We start from the raw sequence: 23,105 nt of genomic DNA, 5'->3' as shown, positions 1-23,105 counted from the left end.
GAGGGAAGGGAAGGGGAAAAAAAACGAAACGAAAAGAAAAGAAAAGCCCACACCATGTCTTCTCCAACTTCAGCTAAAACTGCTCAATGGCAGGGATGCATGAGCCTAGGCATAAAGGAATCAACCTCAACAGCAGGGAGTTGCTATTTGGTTTCTGTTGCTTGTTTTGTTTTGTTTTTAGAGACAGGGTCTCGCTATGTTGCCCAGGCTGGTCTTGAACTTCTGGCCTCAAACAATCCTCCTGCCTCTGCCTCCCAAAGCACTAGAATTACAGGCGTACGCCACCGTGCCCAGCCTCTATTTATTTTCTTCTGACGATTCACATTTGGTTTTAAAAGGTGACGTGAATTTTGCACTTAACTGAGTGGAAGTGCTGTGGCATCCGAACCCCAGGAATCAGTATGGCTGAAATTATTTGATGGGAATCATTGTCAGGTCTCACGGTTTCCCATTAGCAATCACAGGCCCATCTTTCCTCTCCCTTAGAACAGCGGTTCCTGATATTTCGCAGAGCAGGAAGCCCTTTGAGAATTTAAGGTACGGCCTCTCTTTTCAGGAATCCAAGGAAGGGCACAAATTCAGCATTTTGCACTTATCTGCAGGGAGTCAGAGACTGCCTAACCCTCACCTTGAAAACCCTGCCTCAGTCTATCGCCCTTGAGTCCTGTGCCCGCCACAGCACTGTGATTCCAAGAGACTGTTGCCCAAGAGGTCGAGATTCTTTCTGGTGGAGCAGAGGAGGGGAGGGTCAGCGATCCAGCCATGAGGAGTGGGGAGCAGGGGACTGCAGGGGCAATGAACTGCTTCGTCTCGCTGTCAACTGCACTGGCGAGGATTTCGAGCCATCTGACAGACCCGTGACTGCTTGGGAGGTTCAGACCCAGGTGCTTGCGTATCTGCCTCCCTGGAGTCCTTTAAATTAAGATCCATCCTTTGTCCAAAAAAGCCAGGCCAGGGGCTCACCCAGTGGCCGGGGTCTACCAGGCCCCTCCTCTCCACCCTCACCATAAACACGTTTTTTCTTTCTTTCCTTTGTTACCACCCTTCTATCGCTACCCTTTCCTGCTAGTCCTTTCCACGCTGTTTCTTTATCGTAGCTCTGCCTTACTCGAGCAAATGGCATTACCAGATTCCAAACACAACACTCAGAGCTCCTCAACTCTCAAGTAAGATGCCATTGAGCCTGGAGGCAGCAAGGGGGATCAGGTGGCCTTGGAAGCTCCTCCCCACCCAGAATCTAGCTCCAAACCCCAGAAACCTGAGAACTCACGGAGAATCTCTGACTCCTAAGGACTAGTGCCTTCTGATATCATAGGATCCACACAGGATAAGGTGTCGAGGCCCACCACTTCCTCCCACAAGGCGTTCTCCTTACCTTGTAGGATGGGGTCTCCGTGCCTGGGGTCTCGACCTGCACGACGATGTAGGCATGTAAGAAATTGGAGGCTATCATGTCTGGGACAAACGGCGTGTTTTCCTCTTGGAAGATGATGGCCACAATGTCGTTTCCAATGTGTCGCTTTCTCTGGAGCTAAATAAAAAGTGTTGAGAGGTTATCAGCCAGTTAGGAACATCATGAAAGATGTTTTGGGGAAAGAGTGGGTTCACTTTCATTTGCACACAGGACACCTGAATTCTGAGTAAGAAGAGTTCGCGGTGGTTGTTTTGGAAATTTAAGATTGAAAGCACAGTACTGATGCAGGGCAGCAACGGGAGGAGTGCATGGAACACGCTTCGTGCTTTGTGTATCTTTTCAGTTGCTTTCCTATTTGGGGAAAACCAGGGGGGTTCTTCTTTCAATCTTTTTTTTTTTTTTTTTTTTTGAGACAGGGTCTCACTCTGTTGCCCAGGCTGGAGTGCAGTGGCACAATCTCGGCTCACTGCAACCTCCGCCTCCTAGGTTCAAGTGATTCTTCCACCTTAGCCTCCCAAGTAGCTGGGATTACAGGTGCGTGCCACTACGCCCACTAATTTCTGTATTTTTTGATAGAGACAAGGTTTCACCATGTTGGCCAGGCTGGTCTTAAACTCCTGACCAGCCCGCCTCAGCCTCCAAAGTGCTGGAATTACAGGCGTAAGTCACTGCGCCTGACCTTCTTTCAATCTTTAGAAGCCACCAAAAAGGGGAAAAAAAATGGGGAAGATGGCCAAGTGGTTAGGTGGAGACTAGCGAGCATCTTACTGACCTCTACAACATGTAGATCCCTGACTCAGGACTCGGCAAGAATATTTAAAAGGCAAGGCTGGGTCTTGCCCTGGTAGAGCCTGTCCTTTATCTGGGAGAAATATAAACACGGAGAAGCCACCTGAAAAAACTAACAAAGCCTCCCGCCAGCAAGGGCTAAATCAGCTGCTGTGCATGAAAGGCCTGACCGCTCTGGAGACAGAGGGGAGGGGAAATCACAGGGCCCGACAGCAACCTGAGAGGGCTTCCTGGAGGAGGAGACGTCTTGAAGGTCAGGGGGTCTTGAAGGTGTGAATGAGAGTGATGAGGTGGCAGATTATGACAGCACTGATGACCTAGCTTGGCGCAGGTGGGATGGAAGGAGGATTCCCAACCGTAACTCCATATCCCAAGCAGGGCCAGGTGCTTCTGGGTGTGACCTCGGCCACCAAGCAACTGGTGTATCCCTGGAACCACGTCGGGCTGTTCATGCAGGATATGAAATGTTAACCCTGTCCTGAAGTTTGAGGCTGCAGTGAGCTATGATCGCACCACTGTACTCCAGCCTGGGTGACAGAGTGAGACCTCTTCACACACACACACACACACACACAACCCCTCTCCTGTACATTGAGTCCGGGCTAGGTGCCTGCCTATGCATTTGTTGTTTTATTAAGCACCTACTGCATGCAGTCCCTTCACATTGAGTTTCTCATTCCCTGAACACTGTTATACACCAAGCACGGTGCTGGGCGCTTTGACACAATTTACCTCACTTACTCCACGCACATCTTCCCATTTCTCAGGAAGAGAAAGCTAATATTTACTCAGTCCCCGCCAAGAGCTGAGCCCTGTGCCAAGGTGTATTTCCCAAGAAACATACATAAGACTGAGAAGGCCCAGAGAGAACGGACCTCAGGCCCAGGCTGGGCAGCAGGTGAGAGGGGCCATAAGGGAACAGAGAGGCTGGAGGTGAAAGATTGAACGAAAACCCACTTTGGATACAAAAGGAATTCTGCTTCCATTTGTTTCTGGAACATTCAGTAGCTATTTTAGAGCCAACTCATAATCTCGTTTGCCAATTTCCTTCTTTCCTAAGAAGCCAGGCACTATGTTTACAATTTTCCCTCTGTGCTCCCTCCGCAGTTCTTGCTCAGAGACACACAGGTCAGAGTTTGGGCAAAGACCCACCTGCATTTCTTACTTTCCCAGACTGAAAAGGGGCAGAAGGCGGGCTTGGGGAACTGGGCTTACAACAGCCGGGGACCAGCTGCGGCTCTCCCCAGGGATGCATGGCTGTCAGGGCAGCAAAGGGGGGCACACCAAGAAAGCCGTGGGGACAGGGGTCTCATCCAGGTCTCCCTGGTAGAGGTCAAGGCTGAATTCCCACAGGTGTGGTGAGAGAGGAGCCTGTGAGATGAGGAAAGCTGAGGGTGGGGAAGGAATCTCACGCAATAACCAGCCTTCCATCACTGGGGCAGGAAGGGGGACAAAATGACCAGGGGCTGGACAGTGAACAGCTGTTCTGTGGGAAGCTGGCCACGAGTTGGGCATCGTATGAACCCTAGTCAGAAATGTATGTAATCTCCACAATAACCCTCTATCATGGGTGGTATTACCCACATTTTACAGATGAGAAAGTTAACTGGCTTGCCCAGAGTCACACGCCCCAAAGTGGCACAGCTGGCTTCATGCCCCCATCTGCAAACCCCACCATGCACCCTTTACTGCCACCCACTATGACCAGGGCCCCCAGGCTCTGCTCTTTGCTCTGCCCCTAATAAACGGAGAAACCTCAAGGAAGTCTTGTCACCACTGTGTGCTGCAGTTTTCCCATCAGTCAATGTGGGAGAACCACAAGCCCTGCACTGCCTCCTGCCCAGGGCCACTGAGGCACGGCCTCGGCCAGAAACGCAACAGAACGGACCGCTGAGACGCGGCCTCGGCCAGAAACGCAACAGAACGGACTATGACGCTGCTATGCAGCTCAACGACTGGCCGGCTATGGGAACGAACATGGGGAGGGCCGCAGTCCCTTAGCAGGTCAGACCAGAGGCGGGCCTTCACCTCGCACGCCCTGGGCTCCCAAAGCCCTCCCAAACCAGGTTACCTGCTGGGCGTCTCCCTCGGTAAATGGCAGCTTTGTGGAAACATGAAACATGATCTCCCTGTCCCGGAATGTCGTGTACACTGATTCCACCCCCGTCTGTCCGTGCATCACATCCAGGCCTCCTCGGAAACTGTCAACAAAACAGGGCGGGAGATGGGGAGAAAAGACAGTGAAGCCAAGTGGGCAACTTAATGCAAGCTCCCCTAACTATACGCAGCAGAGCTTAGTCTCTCCAGGCCTCCATAAAATAAAGGGATAGAATTTCATATCTCGGAGAACCTTCTGGGCTTTAATATATTGTATTTCACCTATTCTAAGCCCCATGTTTTGTTTTGGTTTAAGTCAGGGGTTCACTCTATCATGACAAGACAGGACAGCTGAGGGCAGATCAGGCTGTGATGTGGGAAAAGCAGGTAGATCTGTTCTTCCAGGTATATCAGCCCTGGCACTCTCCCCACAAATCCATCATTTGAAGACAAAGCTGGCTGGGCGCAGTGGCTCACGCCTGTCATGCCAGCACTTTGGGAGGGTGAGGCGGGCAGATCACCTGAGGTCAGCAGTTCGAGACCAGCCTGGCCAACATGGTGAAACCCCGTCTCTACTAAAAATACAAAAGTTAGCCAGACATGGTGGCACATGCCTGTAATCCCAGCTACTCAGGAGGCTGAGGCAGGAGAATCGCTTGAACCCAGGACGCGGAGGTTGCAGTGAGCTGAGATGGCACCAAGGCACTCCAGCCTGGGCAACAAGAGTGAGACTCCATCCCTAAATAAATAAAAAGACAAAGTGGAACCTCCATTTCAAGCCTTGGCTGTGTCCTCTCCACACTGGACGGTTATATGGGAAGGAAACTCATCCATCCACAATCCCAAACAAATGCCCGTCCCCAGTGCCAATGGGCCCCAAGACTGGGCGCAGGCCTTTCTTTGCTCTCTGCAAGGCCATGTCCAAGTCCTCTGCCCAGAGCCAGGGCAGCCGGCCATCCTGTTGGCTGGTGGGGAGCCCAATAGAGGAGCATCTGGAGTCAGCCGGAAGAGGTGGCAGATGCTCGACTTCTGCCCAGCTAGTCCCTAAGATAGAGGCCCAACCACTGCAGCACCCAGCCTGGGAGTATCCAGGGAAATCCCTTCTCTGGCTCTCTCCTCATAGGCAAGAAAGAAAGGCACTAAGGAACTGGGTGGGCTTCCAGGAGCTGTCCCTTTTGCCTTTATACACACGGCTGCCAGCCTTGATCAGTCTTCAGCAGATGCAGGTTCCTTTAAGAAAATGAGGCCGGATGCGGTGGCTCAAGCCTGTAATCCCAGCACTTCGGGAGGCCGAGAAGGGGGGATCACGAGGTCAGGAGATCGAGACCATCCTGGCTGACACAGTGAAACCCCGGCTCTACCAAAAAATACAAAAAACTAGCCGGGGGTGGTGGCGGCGCCTGTAGTCCCAGCTACTCGGGAGGCTGAGGCAGGAGAATGGCGTGAACCCAGGAGGCGGAGCTTGCAGTGAGCTGAGATCCGGCCACTGTACTCCAGCCTGGGCGACAGAGTGAGACTCCATCTCAAAAAAAAAAAAAGAAAATGAAATAAGATGGACCTGGAATCTCAGCACCCCCAACACTACAATACAAGCCAGAAAATGTGTCCAGCTTGGCATGGCAGAAAGGATGCTGGACAGGGGGTCAGGAGCTCCGGGTTCTAGACCTGCTTCTGCCACTCAATCAGCACATGATTGTGGACAATTTGTTTAGTCTCTCTAGGCCTCCATAAAATAAAGGGATAGAATTTCACATCTCTGAGGACCTTCTGGGCTTTAATATACTGTATTTCACCTATTCTAAGGACCACGTTTTGTTTTGGATTGAGTCGAGTGCTCACTCTATCATCCACGCTGGAATGCAATAGTATAATCATGGCTCACTGCAGCCTCAACCTCCTGGGCTCAAGTGATCCTCCCCGCCTCAGCCTCCCAAGTAGCCAGGGCCACAGGAGAATACCACAATAGTCGGCTAATTTTTTGTTTTTTGTGTTTTTTTTTGAGACAGAGTCTCGCTGTGTCGCCCGGGCTGGAGTGCAGTGGCATGATCTCTGCTCACTGCAAGCTCCACCTCCTGGGTTCACGCCATTCTCCTGTCTCAGCCTCCCCAGTAGCTGGGACTACAGGCGCCCGCCACCACGCCAGGCTAATTTTTTGTATTTTTAGTAGAGACGGGGTTTCACCATGTTAGCCAGGATGGTCTTGATCTCCTGACCTCGTGATCCTGACCTCGTGATCCGCCCACCTTGGCCTCTCAGAGTGCTGGGATTACAGGCGTGAGCCACTGTGCCTGGTCCTAATTTTTATAATGTTTCATATTTTTTAGTAATAGGGTCTCATCATGTTGCCCAGGCTAGTCTCAAACTCCTGGGTTCCGGTGATCCACCTGTCTCGGCCTCCCAAAGTGCTAGGATTACAGGTGTGACCATACCGCGTCATTTTTTCACATTTTGTCACAGGATATGTCTTATAATGATAGCATCTCAAAGTCAATGAAAGATAGCAAAAGAAGAACAATAACAATAATGACTACCACTGCATGGCACTTGCTTAAGTGTTTGGTGAGCAGTATTTTATCTTAATTCCCCCCAAAACCTTGTAGGGCTGACACTATCTTTATCTCCCGTTTTTTTCTTTTTGTTCTTTTGAGGTGGAGTCTCCCTCTATTGCCCAGGCTGGAGTGCAGTGGCGCAATCTTGGCTCACTGCAACCTCCGCCTTTTAGGTTCAAGAGATTCTCCTGCCTCAGCCTGCAGAGTAGCTGGGACTACAGGTGCACGCTACCACACCTAGCTAGTTTGTGTGTGTGTGTGTGTGTGTGTGTGTGTTTTGTATTTTTAGTAGAGACAGGGTTTCACCATATTGGCCAGGCTGGTCTTGAACTCCTGACCTCGTGATCCACCCGCCTCGGCCTCCCAAAGTGCTGGGATTACAGGCGTGAGCGCCCAGCCCTTTATCTCCCTTTTTACAGTGAGGAAACTGAAGCTTATAGAGGTCATGTCACTTATCCAAAGTCACAGAGCTCATAAGTGGTGGAGCAGGAGTTTTATCCCGGGTGTGACTGACTCCAGACAGCCAAGATGACCTTGAGGGAGGGAGAAGATGGAGGAAGAGAGGAAAGGAAAAAGGAGGAGGAAGGATAGAGAAGGAAGCAGAGGAAGAAAGCGATTAGTGAACCTCTGCTGCGTGCCAGGCTCTGGGCTAGGTATTTTCACACATGATGTGAGGAGCTTGTGTCAATCTGGCTGCTGGGGTGGGGCATTCTGGAACCCGGAGCCGTGTGCCAGCCACCAAGGACAAAACAGGCTGGCCAGGTCTGGACACATCCAAATGTGGCCTTAGCCAAGGAAAATCAAGGGTCAGAGTTTTCCAAGCAATGGCCCCAAGGTTCTATCTTACTGCCCACTTAAAAAAGCATAGACTGGGCCGGGCGCGGTGGCTCAAGCCTGTAATCCCAGCACTTTGGGAGGCTGATGCAGGAGAATAACTTGGAGCCAGGAGACAAAGGTTGCAGTGAGCCGAGATCACACCGCTGCGCTCCAGCCTGGCGACAGAGCATGACTCCGTCTCAAAAAAAAAAGCAGGCCGGGCGCAGTGGCTCACACCTGTAATCCCAGTACTTTGGGAGGCCAAAGCAGGCAGATCACGAGGTTAGGAGATCGAGACCATCCTGGCTAACATGGTGAAACCCCGTCTCTACTAAAAATACAAAAAACTAGCCAGGCGTGGTGGCGGGCGCCTGTAGTCCCAGCTACTCGAGAGGCTGAGGCAGGAGAATGGCGTGAACCCGGGAAGCGGAGATTGCAGTGAGCCGAGATCGTGCCACTGCACTCCAGCCTGGGTGATAAAGTGAGACTCCATCTCAAAGAAAAAAAAAAGCATAGACAAAGCGAGACTCTGTCTCCAAAAATAAAAAAATAAAAAATAAAACAAAACAGGTCATTTCCCCCAAAAACTGCATGGGGCTCCCTTTCCCACACACCCGGCAGGTGAGTGACAGGGAAGATGGATTCCTCCCATTCTCAGTCTGGGCCAAAGGTAAGTAGGAAGACAAGTATGGGGCCAAACATGAATGCCTTAGGGAAATCTGCCACACTGGATCACTCCTTGGACCCCTGATTCTTAGGAATGCAGTGAGCGATCAGACCCTGGAAAGCCATCCCTCATTTCTTGTGTGTTTTTAACTCTCACATGTGCTCCCTAGGACTGAGCTGTCTGCCCCTTGCCCTTCCTCTAGTGCCCTCATTGATGGAACTGGAGCCGTCACTTGGCTAAAACCCACCCTTTGAAATCCTGCAGTGTGATCGTGTCCCCCAGCAGGTCCAAGAACTCCTTAAAAGCTGGGCTCTCCTCATTGTTCCCAAATAGCTCCTCCTCCAGGGTCTGAAAGAGAAACAGGAATAAGGGCAGGAATTAGAAAAATCCTTTGTGATGCTAAAGTAAGGAATATGGTTGCCCAGACACCTGGTCCCTTTCTTCCTCTCTCCCTATCTCCCAGCACATCCACCGTAGCTGCCCTCGGTGGGACTGGGGCAGAGGGAGGAGAGACTGGTGGAGACTCACTCCCAGCACTTTGGGAGGCCGAGGTGGGTGGATCACTTAAGGTCAGGAATTCGAGACCAGCCTGGCCAACGTGGTGAAACCCCGTCTCTACTAAAAATACAAAAAGTAACTGGGCATGGTGGTAGGTGCCTGTAATCCCAGCTACTCAGCAGACTGAGACAGGAGAATTGCTTGAGCCTGGGAAGCAGAGGTTGCAGTGAGCCAAGATCATGCCATTGCATTCCAGTCTGGGTGACAGAGTGAGACCCTGTCTCAAAAAAAAAAAAAAAAAGAAAAGGAAAAGAAAATATAAAGAACTCTCAAAACTCTAAAGTAATCAAAACCACAATGATATATACCACTTCCCACCTACTAGGGGGGCCACGATGAAAAATAAAGGCAATAAAAGTAATAACAAGTGTTGGTGAGGGTGTGGAGAAACCAGAACCATCACACGCTGCTGCTGAAGATGGAAAATGACACAGCCACTGTGGAAGACAGTCCGGCAGTTCCTCAAAAGGCTAAACGCAGAGTCACCATAGGACCCGGCAACTTCACTCCCAGGCATATACTGAAGGCTAAATGCAGAGTCACCATAGAATCCGGCAATTTCACTCCCAGGCATATACCGAAGGCTAACCACAGAGTCACCATAGGATCCGGCAACTTCACGCCCGGGCATATACTGAAGGCGAAACGCAAAGTTACCATAGGATCCAGTAACTTCACTCTGAGGTATATACCAAAGGCTAACCACAGAGTTACCATATGATTCGGCAACTTCGCTCTCAGGCATATACCAAAAGCTAAACGCAGAGTTACCATATGATCCAGAAACTTTGCTCTGAGGTATATACCAAACTTGTATATGAGGTATAAACCAAAGTTACCGGATCTGGCAACTTCACTCTCAGGTAATATACCAAAGAGAAATGAAAACATGTCCATGTCTACAGAAAATGTATACATGAATATCAATAGCAGCACTATTTGTCATAGCCCTAAAGGAGAAAGAACCCAAATGTCCTTCCGATGAATAGATAGACAAAATGTGGGCTATCCACACAGTGGAATATTATTTGGCCATAAACAAGGAACAACGTGCTGATACATACTACGACCTGGATAAACCCTGAAAACATTACGCTGAGTGAAAGAAACCAGACACAAAAGATCACATATTATATGACTCCATTTATAAAAGGTCTAGAATAGGCAAATCCATAGAGACAGAAATCAGATTAAGGTTGGCAGGAGCTAAAGGAAAGCGGGATGGGGAGTGACTGCTGGTGAGTGTGGGGTTTCTTTTGGGGGTGATGAAAATGTTCTGTAGTGAGGACAGGTGCACAATTCAGTGATTATGCTACAAACCACTGAATTGCACACTTCGTTGAGATATAAATTACATAACATTATGAATTATATGGTATGAGAATTATGCTGATGTGCTCAATAAAGCTGTTATTTTAAAAAATACTTTTAACTCAACAGTTAAAAAAAATTCAATTAGAAAATGGTCAAAAGACATGAAAACGGCCAGGTGCGGTGGCTCACGCCTGTAATTCCAGCACTATGGGAGGCCAAGGCAGGCGGATCACTTGAGGTCCGGAGTTCAAAACCAGCCTGGCCAACATGGCGAAACTCTGTCTCTACTAAAAATGCAAAAATCAGCTAGGCATGGTGCCACGTGCCTGTAGTCCCAGCTACCTGGGAGGCTGAGGTGGGAGGATCACTGGAACCTGGGAAGAGGTTGCAGTGAGCTGAGATCACACTACTGCACTCCAGCCTGGGTGACAGAGTGAGACCCTGTCTCAAAAAGAAAAAGACATGAACAGGCATTTCCCCTGAGAGGATATACAGACGGCAAATAAGCACGTGAAAAGATGTCCAACATCATTAGCCATTCGAGAAATGCAAATTAAAACTGTAAGGTGATATTGCTACACATCTATCAGAATGGCTAAACTAAAAAACAGTCACAACACCAAATGCTGGCAAGGTTATAGAGAAACTGGATCATTGCTGGTGAGAAGAACCACTCTAGAAAACAGTTTGGCAGTTGGTTTTTTTTTTTGTAGATGGAGTCTTTTTGAGATGGAGTCTCGCTCTGTCGCCCAGGCTGGAGTGCAGTGGCGCAATCTCGGCTCATAGCAACCTCCACCTCCTGTGTTCAAGCAATTCTCCTGCCTCAGCCTCCCGAGTAGCTGGGACTACAGGCGCCCACCACCACACCTGGCTGATTTGTTTTGTATTTTTAGGAGAGACGGGGTTTCACCGTGTTAGCCAGGATGGTCTCAATCTCCTGCCCTCATGATCCACCCGCCTCCGCCTCCCAAAGTACTGGGATTACAGGCGTGAGCCACTTCGCCCAGCTGGCAGTTTCTTACAAAACTAAACACATAATTACCATACAACACAGCAGCTGTATTCCTAAGCATTTGCCCCAGAGAAATGAAAACTTATGTTCACACAAAAACCTATATACAGATGTTCACAGCAACTTTATTCATAATAGCCAAAAATGTCTTTCAGTGGGTGATGGTTACACACGAACTGTGGTAGTTATAATACCATGGAATACTACTCAGCAATGAAAAAGAACACGGTAGTGATATACCCAAGAACCTGGATTCATCTTGCTGACTGGAAAAAAGCCAACGTCAAATGGTTATATACTCTATGACTCCATTTATATATCATTTTTGAAATAACAATGTTTCAGAAATTGGAGAACAGATGAGCGGTGGTCAGGGGTTACGGACCGGAGCTGGGAGACTGATGTCCACATCCTGGTTGCAGTATTGTGCTATCATTTTGTAAGACATTACTTTGGGGGGAAAGTAGGTAAAAGGTACATGAGATCTCGCTGTATCATTTTTTATAACTCTATGTGAATCTACAAATACCTAAAGATAAAAAGGTTAGTAATTTTTTTTTTTTTTTTTTTGAGATGGAGTTTCGCTCTTGTCACTCTGGCTGGAGTGCAATGGCACAATCTCGGCTCACTGCAACCTCTGCCTCCCAGGTTCAAGCGATTCTCCTGCCTTAGAATGCCAAGTAGCTGGGACTATAGGTGCCCACCACCATGCCTGACTAATTTTGTAAAAAACAAAGCTGAAAACAGTAGCGAGCTCTGCAAACAGTAACAGGCTTCAAACATGGCCTTGATCAACAGGCTCTACCCACAGTGGCAGATCTGCAAACAGCTGAAGGCTCTGCAAACAGGCACAGGCTGCCATGAAGAGCTGCAGATGATACAAAAACACTCTAGCCCACCCAATCACTTCAACAGAATGTCTTCAGCAGGTAATTGTAACAATAACAACAACAAGCAGATCTCAGGCTCCATGCCTTCAACAGGTAACAGAATCTGGTAGATTTCAATAATTTTATTTTGCTTTTTATAGTATTTCTTTTAGAATTACCTTCATTTCATGATAAATGATACTGGTTTTCCAGTTAGAGGAGTGATATAAAATTTCCTTTAAAAATAAATGCATGTGGATGGGCGTGGTGGCTCACACCTGTAATCCCAGCACTTTGGGAGGTCGAGGTGGGTGGATCACCTGAGGTCACGAGTTCGAGACCAGCCTGACCAACATGGTGAAACCCCGTCTCTATTACAAATACAAAATTATCCAGGTGTGGTGGCGGCTGCCTGTAATCCCGGGCTACTCGGGGGACTGAGGCAGAAGAATTGCTTGAACCCGGGAGGCGGAGGTTGCAGTGAGCCAAGAACGCGCCATTGTACTCCAGTTAGGCAACGAGAGCAAAACTCCATCTCAAAAAAATAAAAATAAAAATAAAAAATAAATGCACGGAAGTTTTAAAAAAACTTTTTGAAGAAAATTTTCAGTTAACAGTATAGGTGTGATAAAGATCTTAACAGTGGCAGAGGGTGAAACAAATGCTATGATACGGATCCTGGATATGGTCTGAGTGTCTGAAGGCTGTAAACACCGCACACTAGAAGGGGTCCACTCACTGCAGCCCAGGGGCCAAGTCTGGCCTGCTGCCTGTGTTTATCGATAAAGTTTTATTGGAACGCAGACAGGCCAGCTCATTTATCTATTGTCTATTGCTACTTCTGCACCAGCAAGGCAAAGCTGAGCAGCTGTCACAGAGACTCAGGAGGCAGAGGTTGCAGTGAGCCGAGATTGTGCCACTGCACTCCAGCCAGAGCAACAAGAGCGAAACTCCATCTCAAAAAAAAAAAAAAAAAAAAGGCCCATGAAGTCTAAAATATTTACTCTCTGGCCCTTTACCCAGAAAAGTTTGCCAATCCCTGATCTATAGCGTGCCATGAAGGCGTCACAACTCTAGCCGCATGTCCTAGTTGCCCCAGGTCATTAGGCCAGAGTGTGGAAAAGCAGCTGCCTCCAGGCAACCTACATCTCTCACTAGAAAAACAATCCAGCGTGTGCTCTGGGACACGCACTTCTCTTGCAGGATTCACATCCAGCCTGAGAGTAGCATTGCCATTACTTTGATACTGGCCTTGGGCTTGACCATGCACTCAGGGAGGGGTCTTAGTCATCGCCGTATCCCCCAGAGTACATGGCACAGTGCACAGCAAACACAAGAGTTAGGTGAAGCTCATTTCTATCCAGAGACCAGCATAAGGCTTGGAGGCAACAAACGTTCATATTAAATATACCCCACACTTTGGGAGGCCGAGACGGGTGGATCACGAGGTCAGGAGATCGAGACCATCCTGGCGAACACGGTGAAACCCCGTCTCTACTAAAAAATACAAAAAACTAGCCGGGCGAGGTGGCGGGCGCCTGTAGTCCCAGCTACTCGGGAGGCTGAGGCAGGAGAATGGCAGGAACCCGGGAGGCGGAGCTTGCAGTGAGCTGAGATCCGGCCACTGCACTCCAGCCTGGGTGACAGAGCGAGACTCCGTCTCAATAAATAAATAAATAAATAAATATCCCCCAGCTGCAGGTTTGCACAACACAACAATCTGCCTAGGTTCTTTAAAAAAAATTTATCTTCTTGGCTTTTTCCCCCACAGCAGCATCAGGCACATAAACAGTACACAGACTCCCTCTCGGAGATGGATGGCTCATGTTCAGTAATTATAACTTTGCTGGAACATTGGATTATAATCACCTTACAAGATCTGCTTTGGTAAATTTCACAAGCAAAGAACTTTCATGAGGGGGTTTTATTAGCAAAGCTATATAAAATAAAACTGTAATATGTGAAAATGATTATAGTAGCTACCTGAATGATCTCCCTTATATTATAAGATTCATCAGTGTTAGTCTTGCAGATCCTAAACTCTTCATCTAATTAGAACATTTTTAAGCAAACGCATGTCTCTTAAGGTCCAATATCTCTCAATGAGAACATCAGGTGTTGTCTAACCAAGAAAGATATCATCATGCAAAAAAAAAAAAAAATACAGATAACATCAGAAGATACTATTAACCTGCCATAAATAGGGCCACATTTTTATCCATTCATTAATTCACATAACAATGGAGTATATTTATATGAAGGTGTATTTATAGGCGAGGCTCTTAGATGATACAAAGATGAAATGGGCATGGAACTTTCCTCTCAAAGAGGCTTGGTGAGGAAACTGTGTGTTCAGTTAACCCCTCTACTTGGGATGTTAATAAATGTTCGTGGTAGGAAAGAGGCAGGGAAGACGGGAAGTTTGTGTAAGTATGGAAACCACTAAGTTCAACAAAGTTATAAATTGTCCTTTACCTTGGGGGTTCTTAAAGCCTTTAAAAGGTTCCCACACAAGTGACAACGCCTCCCCAGGTCATTTGCTCACGGAGTACACCATCAGACCAGCATTCATGGAACACACTTTGAGAAACATGATTCCGGCCAGTTAACTCCAAAGCAACGCGTGAGTGCTACCAAAGACAGAGGCTGAGCAGTGGTGTGCTGGCAAATTTTGTCACCGGCTCTCCAAAGGAGGAAGATAGAAACCCTGGTGTTTGCCAATTTCCACAGAGTAAATACTTCCACCACGGTTGACTTCAAGCGGCCGACAGGACGTTACGGAACAGAGTCGTGAAGAGACGCACCCACTCATCACATCACTCAAGTTCAAGGAGAAAAAGTTCATTCCCATTGGGGAGAAATTTGGGCAAGGAGAGAGCAGCCTATGCTCCTCCCTTCCCTCGACCTAGTCTGGTTTTTCTTATAACCAGCAGCCCATAAATACATATAAGCCGAGGCAGCCGGGAAGAACGAGAATTTGCTATTTGAAAAAAATGGCATCACTGTTTTAGGATGTGCAGGCCTTTTTGTAAGAAGTAGCCTTGCTGGAAAGTTCTGCCACCTCCAGTCTAATTCATACCTTAAATGGGACCGTTGTATTCCAAATGCTTAAGAACGCAGGTCAGGGCTCCCAGGTTCAGGGTGGGGACAAAAAGAGTCCTGAGTGAGAAACCACGGGATACGGTCACCGGTATGGATGGTGTTGCTTACCTGCCTGGCTTTTTGATAAATGACTCCGAATTTGAATGTGTTGTTGACTTCATGCTCATCATAGGACACAATCATTTGGGAGGCCTGGAAATTGGCGGCAAGAAAAAAAAAACATTTGTTAAATTCGGAAGCAAGTGAGAAAGCACATGGAAGGGGAAGCACCCATTTGGGTAGAGAATGTGTCCCCTGGTATGAAACCTCCACATACACGGAGGGAAAGAAATAGTTAGTAGACAGTCAGGCTGCAGCTCCAGAGTCAGCTAGCTTCTAAAACTTGGGCTTCTCCAGTAGGAACCAAACCGCTGTATCACTCATTGCACTCCCATCCAGATGTGCCAGCCAAAGCTCGGGGGTACACATGTCCAGCAGTTTATTTCACCCCCGTGTTGAATCTGTGGTGTAAAAAGTGAAGCCAGAACCCCAGAACTGGTCAGCAAGGATAACTCTAGGCCTAATTCCACCTCCAACCAGCAGTGCAATTCTCAGCAAGTCACTGCTCCTGACCAAGCTTCCATCCCCTCTGCATGAAATGAGAGGTCTCTAAGGAGACCACACTAAGGAGGAACATACCCCGACACAATAGGCAAAGAAGAAATGTTTAAAACCTGACTCCTGGGCCAGTCTCCTTTTCCATTACGCATCACAGAGGTGATGACTGAGATCAGAAAAATTAAACTCCACGTATTTTGGGGGGTTTTTTGTTTGTTTGTTTTTGAGATGGAGTCTCGCTCTGTCACCCAGGCTGGAGTGCAGTGGCATGGTCTCGGCTCACTGCAACCTCCGCCTCCCGGGTTCAAGCGAGTCTCCTGCCTCAGCCTCCCAAGTAGTTGGGATTACAGGCCCCCACCATCACGCTGGCTAATTTTTGTATTTTTAGTAGAGACAGGGTTTCACCACGTTGGCCAGGCTGGTCTCGAATTCCTGACCTCGTGATCCGCCCACCTCGGCCTCCCAAAGGGCTGAGGTTACAGGCGTGAGCTGCCATGCCCAGCCTAAACTTCAGCTTTGAATCCACTGTTTTTACCTATGTAGCTCTGAGTGAGCTGCTTCTCTGGAACTCAGTTTCCTCCTCTGTTAAATGCAGATGTGTGGTTATGAAGATTCAACAAGAAAGAACTGAGCACAGAGCAGCTAGCATCACCATCATCATCAACAGCTATATGACCCTCCAGAAATATCAGAGCTGAACCAGCTTATTGGGGAAGAAAAGATTTGGGAGCTGTTGGGATAATCTCAGCAATAAAAAGGAGGGATTCTCAGTGTGGAGACTTGAAACTTGAAGGTCCCTTCCAACTTTTACATTAAAAATAAAAAGACAAGAAAATTGAGTATCATTTTTCACCTGTGCAAGGAATACTAATGGATCGTCTTAAAACTGGTCTAGGAAAACAACCTTGGTGGGTGTTATGGACAATTAACTGTTTAAGTTATTTTAAGTTATCTGTGTTTAGCAGAGTACTTTCCACTTGAGTGATCTGAGCTGAATTTGAAGACTATTAATAAGTTACGCTTGGAAGTTTTAACTTCAATGAAGTAATTATTTGCTACGAAAGACACAAACATTACATTACTAAACAAAGATGGCGCAATATCTTTGTTTTTGTTTTGTTTTGTTGTTTATGAGGCTCCCGAGAATCAACCCAACTAACGCATTTCAATTCACTTGAATGAGAAACGTGTTTAGTATCAAAAGATCCCCAGACGGCACTGGGGTGAAATGTTCAATCTCAGAGTTTGGTCCATCACCGTGGTGTGCTTTCTGGTCACTTTGCACAATGTAGATTCGAAGTACAGTGGTGACAACATGAAATGTGACGTTTGAAAAAGACAAAAAAAAAAAAGAAAAGGAGGGATTCAACCACACGTTATGCGAGAAGAAGAACAAACCAGGAACAACTTATTGGCTGGAATCTGTGGCCTGTGTGAAGTTGCCACACACTGTGTATCTCTGGGAGGCTCTCAGCTGTCTGGGGAAACGGATGCTTCGCAGCTCCCCCCGGCGAGGGCGCTGCTGCCCGACCCTGAGCCTCCCTCCACTCCCGCCTGGGTGAGTCACAGGGGAGGAACAGCTGCCCTGCCAGGGAGAGGCACCAGGCCATGGAGAACTTCCAAAGGACGTTCTAAACTCTGCAAATTTTAAAAACACACACATGTGCGCATCTCAGCCAGATGTACATCCCAGCCGGACTCAGCGGTCCTTCAAATATAGAAAACATGAAAATACAGCTGCTCTTCCATGACTACCAAGGCCCGAGGCTTTCCAAGCCACAGAGAGAACGGGGCAAATAAACACCATTTGTTCTCTCGGTGGCTATGAGTTGACAACCAAAATTGCCAAACCAGTAGTTAAGTTAGACCTTTATGATGGGGTTTTAATGTTTGGTTAAACCCCACTCATTCCGTTGTCATTATAAAGGGGAAGTCAGTCTCAGTGAGAGAAAATGTTCAATGAAGTGTAGCACGCTCCCAGTATCAACAGATGCTAAAATAGCGAAACGGAGGCACGTGGAAGACGAAAGGCTCTGTGCAGGAGAGGACTCCGCCATTCGCTCAGCCACTGCAGAGGGATACATGGCTGCTTCTGAGAGTGACATGCCCGATCATGGACACTAAAAGTGTTTGTTCCAGCCAGGCGCGGTGGCATACGCCTGTCATCCCAGCACTTTGGGAAGCCAAGGAGGGCAGATCACCTGAGGTCAGTTCGAGACCATCCTGGCCAACATGGTGAAATGCCCATCTCTACTAAAAATACAAAAATTAGCTGGGCATGGTGGCGGGCGCCTCCAGTCCCAGCTACTTGGGAGGCTGAGGCAGGAGAATCGCTTGAACCCGGGAGGCGGAGCTTGCAGTGAGCCGAGATTATGCCACTGCACTCTAGCCTGGGTGACAGAGCAAGGCTCTGTCTCAAAAAAAAAAAAAAAAGGTGTTTGTTCCAGGGGATTCTGGATGTCTCCGCTGGGATGGGGCCTCTCTTCCTCACCAGACATTTCATCTCATGGGTCCTGGTTGTCAGAGTTGGGACTCAGAGGATAGACAGAGCCGGCCCCAGCAGGCCTCAGCTGCTGCAGTGTGACCCAGAAGCTCAGAAGCACGGCTCTGCTTCTGCTGTCCCTCTCCAGAGCCTGCCGGCTCAGGAAGAGGCAGCCGATGCACGGGGTCTTTTCTTGTGGCCAATTTCAAGCAATTCCCTGTCCGTGGGGGAGGTAAGTCCTCTCATGCCACAATTATTCTTCAGTGGGTTATTATTATTGCTTCTCTTCCCACTCACATTCCCATATGAGAACTGGGGTCAATATCAGACCAACGCAAAGGAAACTGGTATCAGAAAACCAGCCGGTTTATAAATGAAGGCAGCAGAGGCTCATACGGCCTGAGAGCTGCAGTAACACGGGCAATGTGGGGGGCAGCTGTCCGGCCTTTCTCTTCTTAGTGGGCGTCTGCCTGCTGTACTTCCCGCCCCTCCGTGACAGCAGACTAGATCCGCACCAGCCGCCAGCTACAGTCACATCCCCCTCCAGCAATGGCCTCAGGGAGGTACCACTGAGGTGTGCTGGAGAAGCTACAATACTGCTACCCTCTGTCACCTTCACAGCAGCCTGGGGACCAATTCAGCTGAGCTGGAGACCTGGGCATGGCTGAGGATGGGTTCCCAGTGGACCAGCTTGTGAAGGGGTGGGCAGGGAGAGAGGGAGACATGGAAGCTTATCATGGAGACCCCACGAAACCCCATGATGATGCAGAGAACTCCCCAAAGAGCCACAGGTCTGCAAATCCTCGCCGAGCAGCAGGGCCCCTGTGCTGGGAGCATGAAGGTCCTCACCTTGGGGTACAGGACAGGGTTGAATCTCAGTCCCACTGCATCATCACAGAAAGCCTGAAAGGCAGAAGAACATGCAGGTCAGGGATGACATCTGTAGAGGACATCTGGGCTCCTCTGCTCACCGGGACAACGCAGCATGGGAGGGCGAGGCACGTGGGTCAGGAGGCCTGGGCTGGGATTCTGACTGCTGCTCACTAACACGTGCCCAGGCAAGTCGACTACCCTTTCCGAGGTTTGCTGATAAAGTGTGGGAAGGGATTAGACAAAGCCTGAGGCTCGTCTCCGTTCTGGCCTGAAGATAAGGCCAAAAACTATCTAGCCCACAACTGCCACCAAAGGTATCCAGCACAGTTCTGTGACATTTCTGCTCCCAGAGTGAGGGTCCAACCAACCCAGCTATCTCGCTCACTCCACTTTGCTAATTCAGTTCCCAGGTTCGCAGGCTCCTCACTCAAGGGGATGCTCAATCTGGATCATTCTTCAGCCCAACTCAGGCCTCTCCTCTGCTGTGAAGGCTCCCCGGGCCAACCCGCCCCCACCCCTCCACGGATGGACGTCCTACGGCGCTCAGCACATCCAGCCCATCTTTCCACTTCTCTCACCTCCCAAACTAGCTGTTCATGGAGGATACTGTTTCTAAGCAGCCTCTGCAACAAGGATGATCTATGGAGGATGTAGGAAAGACAGAGGCGTCTGCCCACAGCCCTCCCAGACCCCCATCAGTGCAGTCAAGGGCCAAAGAGTAAAGCGGCCTTCCCTTCCCTAAGGGCTGAGCCTACCCAGGATACGCCTGCACCCCACTCCAGAGGCCAGCCCCGGGCTGAGACAGGAAGCCGCCTTCTCTCACAGGTTGGTTGGTTTCTCACCTTTGCAATCTGAGGGACACTGGGAAGCTTGCTCAGTCCAGCCAAGGGGATCCGCTCATGCACCGTCTTCAGTTTGGACCTGCATAAGACAGGAGAAAAAAGGACATCCCTAGGAAACAGTCAGTGAGGGCGCAGGGGATCAGGCCTGTCATCCTAGTACTTTGGGAGGCCAAGGAGGGCGGATCACTTGAGGTCAGGAGTTTGAGACCAGCTTCTCCAACGTGGTGAAACCCCATTTCCACTAAAAATACAAAAAAAATTAGCCAGGCGTGGTGGCGGATGCCTGTAAATCCCAGCTACTTGGGAGGCTGAGGCAGAAGAATCGCTTGAACCCTAGAGACAGAGGTTGCAGTGAGTCGAGATTGCACCACTGCACTCCAGCCTGGGCAACAAGAGTGAGACTCCATCTCAAAAAAAAGAAGAAAAGAAAAGAAACGGTCAATGAGGAAGGTGGCTGAGATCGCAGCACACAGGACACTGGCTTCAGGACTCTGAGGTCCCATCGGCCTCAGGTAGGCCAATCATACACTGGGCACCACACTCGCATGGTGCGAAAACGGAATCCTACTTAGGTATGGCTGGGGAGGCAGCTACTTAAGGAACACGCCTGGCTGGGGGCGGTGGCTCACGCCTGGAATCCCAGCACTTTGGGAGGCCAAAGAGGGTGGATCACGAGGTCAGGAGTTCGAGACCAGCCTGGCCAATATGGTGAAACCCTGTCTCTACTAAAAATAAAATTATCCGGGCATGGTGGCGCATGCCTGTAATCCCAGCTACTTGGGAGGCTGAGGCAGGAGAATCACTTGAACCCGGGAAGCGGAGATTGCAGTGAGCCAAGATCACGCCATTGCACTCCAGCCTGGGCAACAGAGCAAGACTCTGTCTCAAAAAAAAAAACATGCCTGATACATCTGTCTGCCACTGAAATACGGGAAATGCAAATAAGGTGGCCATTATTTTTTGGTTTGTTTGTAGGTTTTTCTGTTCTCCCAAAGAACTGAGCACAGCTTCTGGATATGTTTAGGTTCTGTCATGAAATTAAACCTTTATGAAAAGAAAACCTAGTATTTCAAAATCTGGGTTTACTCAAAATCTAAGTGGGATGAAATCTGCTTCATAAAGGGATTCACCATGAGAGTCTAAATTTAGCCTGATCCCCTGATTCATTTAGCACATTATGAAAATGCTGGATTTTACTGAATGCTTTTCTGCATCTGAGGAGATAACCATATGGTTTTTAATCTGTTGACCTGGTGAATTACATTTCTGTTGAGCCATTTTTTGATTCCACGGGTAAAACTCCACTTACTTCTGACATATTATTTTTAATATCCTGACTTTTTTTAATTTTTATTTTTACTTATTTATTATTTGAGACAGAGTTTCGCTCTTGTTGCCCAGGCTGGAGTGCAATGGCGCGATCTTGGCTCACTGCAACCTCTGCCTCCCGGTTTCAAGAGATTCTCCTGCCTTAGGCTCCCAAGTAGCTGGGATTACTGGTGCCCGTCACCATGCCTGGCTAATTTTTTATATTTTTAGTAGAGACAGGGTTTCACTATGTTGGCCAGGCTGGTCTCGAATTCCTGACCTCAGGTGATCCACCCGCCTCCGCCTCCCAACGGGCTGGGATTACAGGGGTGAGCCGCGGTACCCGGCCGAATTCAATTTATTAATACAGCAGTCCTCCTTATCCAGTTTCAGTCACCTGCGGTCCACCACGGCCAAAAAATATTAAATGGAAAATTCCAGAAATAATTCATAAGTTTTCAATTTTGTGCTGTCCTGAATAGCATGATGAAATCGTCCACCATCCCAGTCCATCCACCTGGGACGTGAATTCTCCCTCTGTCCAGCGTATCCACGCCCTACACGCCCCCTACCCATCGGTCATTTAGCGGCCATCTCAGTGATGGGATGGACCTTTGCAGTATCTCACTGCCTGTGTTCAAGTCACCCTCACCCTTATCATACTAATAATGGCCCCAAAGTGCAAGGCCCACGAGTGATGCTGGCACTTCGGATATGACAAAGAGAAACTGTTAAGTGCCTCCTTTAAGTCGAAAGGTGAAAGTTCTTAATTAGGAAAGAAAATTCTATGCTAAGATTGCTGAGATCCATGGTACGGATGAAATGGTGAAGAAGGAAAAAGAAAATTATTGCTAGTTTTGGTGTTGCACCTCAAACTGCAAAAGTTATGGCCACAGTGCAAAATGCTTAGTTAAGATGAAAAAAAGGCCGGGCCCGGTGGCTCAAGCCTGTAATCCCAGCACTTTGGGAGGCCCAGACCGGCGGATCACGAGGTCAGGAGATCGAGACCATCCTGGCTAACACGGTGAAACCCCGTCTCTACTAAAAAATACAAAAAACTAGCCGGGCGAGGTGGCGGCGTCTGTAGTCCCAGCTACTCGGGAGGCTGAGGCAGGAGAATGGTGTGGGCCCAGGAGGCGGAGCTTGCAGTGAGCTGAGATCTGGCCACTGCATTCCAGCCTGGGCGACAGAGCGAGACTCCGTCTCAAAAAAAAAAAAAGATGAGAAAAGGATGACATGTGTGGGCGAAAGATACAAACTGAGGTGTTTCTGTTGGTGGCAATCAGGTTTGGGACTATCTGACATTTCGGGCACCCACTGGAGGTCTTGGAATATTTCCCCCACGAATATGAGGAGACTACTGTATTTTATTTAGATTTTCACAACTCTGTTCAAAAGCAACACCGGCCTATTTTTTATTTTCTTGTGTTTTCCTTTCCAGGTTTTGATATCAAGGTGTTAGTCCAGTCTTATAAAATTGCTAGGTAGCTTCTCATCCTTTTTTTTTTTTTTTTTTTTTTTTTTTTTTTTTTTTTAAGACGGAGTCTTGCTCTGTTGCCCAGGCTGGAGCGCAGTGGTGCCTCTCGGCTCACTGCAACCTCCACCTCCCGGGTTCAAGCAATTCTCCTGCCTCAGCCTCCCAAGTAGCTGGGATTACAGGCAGCACCACCACGTCCAGCTAATTTTTATATTTTTAGTAGAGACGAGGTTTCCCCATGTTGGCCAGGCTGGTCTCGAGCTCCTGACTTCAAGTGATCCACCCACCTCGGCCTCCCAAAGTGCTGGGATTACAGATGTGAGCCACCACGCCCAGCCT

The 23,105-nt window shown here is 48.6% G+C and overlaps 1 protein-coding gene across 5 annotated transcripts in view; it reads right to left on the bottom strand.

Annotated features, from left to right (window-relative positions):
* The window catches only part of RAP1GAP2 (RAP1 GTPase activating protein 2), a 271,104-nt gene that overhangs the window by 36,793 nt on the left and 211,206 nt on the right, over nt 1–23,105 (bottom strand). For all 5 annotated transcript variants that reach the window (XM_017867164.1, XM_017867151.1, XM_017867163.1 and 2 more), the window contains 6 exons: nt 19,982–20,060; nt 19,116–19,169; nt 15,296–15,379; nt 8,580–8,680; nt 4,275–4,404; nt 1,376–1,531 (listed from right to left, as the gene is read on the bottom strand). In XM_017867164.1, the coding sequence (XP_017722653.1) occupies nt 1,376–1,531; nt 4,275–4,404; nt 8,580–8,680; nt 15,296–15,379; nt 19,116–19,169; nt 19,982–20,060 (604 nt within the window). The remainder of the gene's footprint in view (nt 1–1,375; nt 1,532–4,274; nt 4,405–8,579; nt 8,681–15,295; nt 15,380–19,115; nt 19,170–19,981; nt 20,061–23,105) is intronic.

Source organism: Rhinopithecus bieti, unplaced genomic scaffold (assembly GCF_001698545.2).
Source record: "Rhinopithecus bieti isolate Rb0 unplaced genomic scaffold, ASM169854v2 scaffold_22, whole genome shotgun sequence".
Taxonomy (NCBI): Eukaryota; Metazoa; Chordata; class Mammalia; order Primates; family Cercopithecidae; genus Rhinopithecus; species Rhinopithecus bieti.
This window is presented reverse-complemented; position numbering and strand designations above follow the sequence as displayed.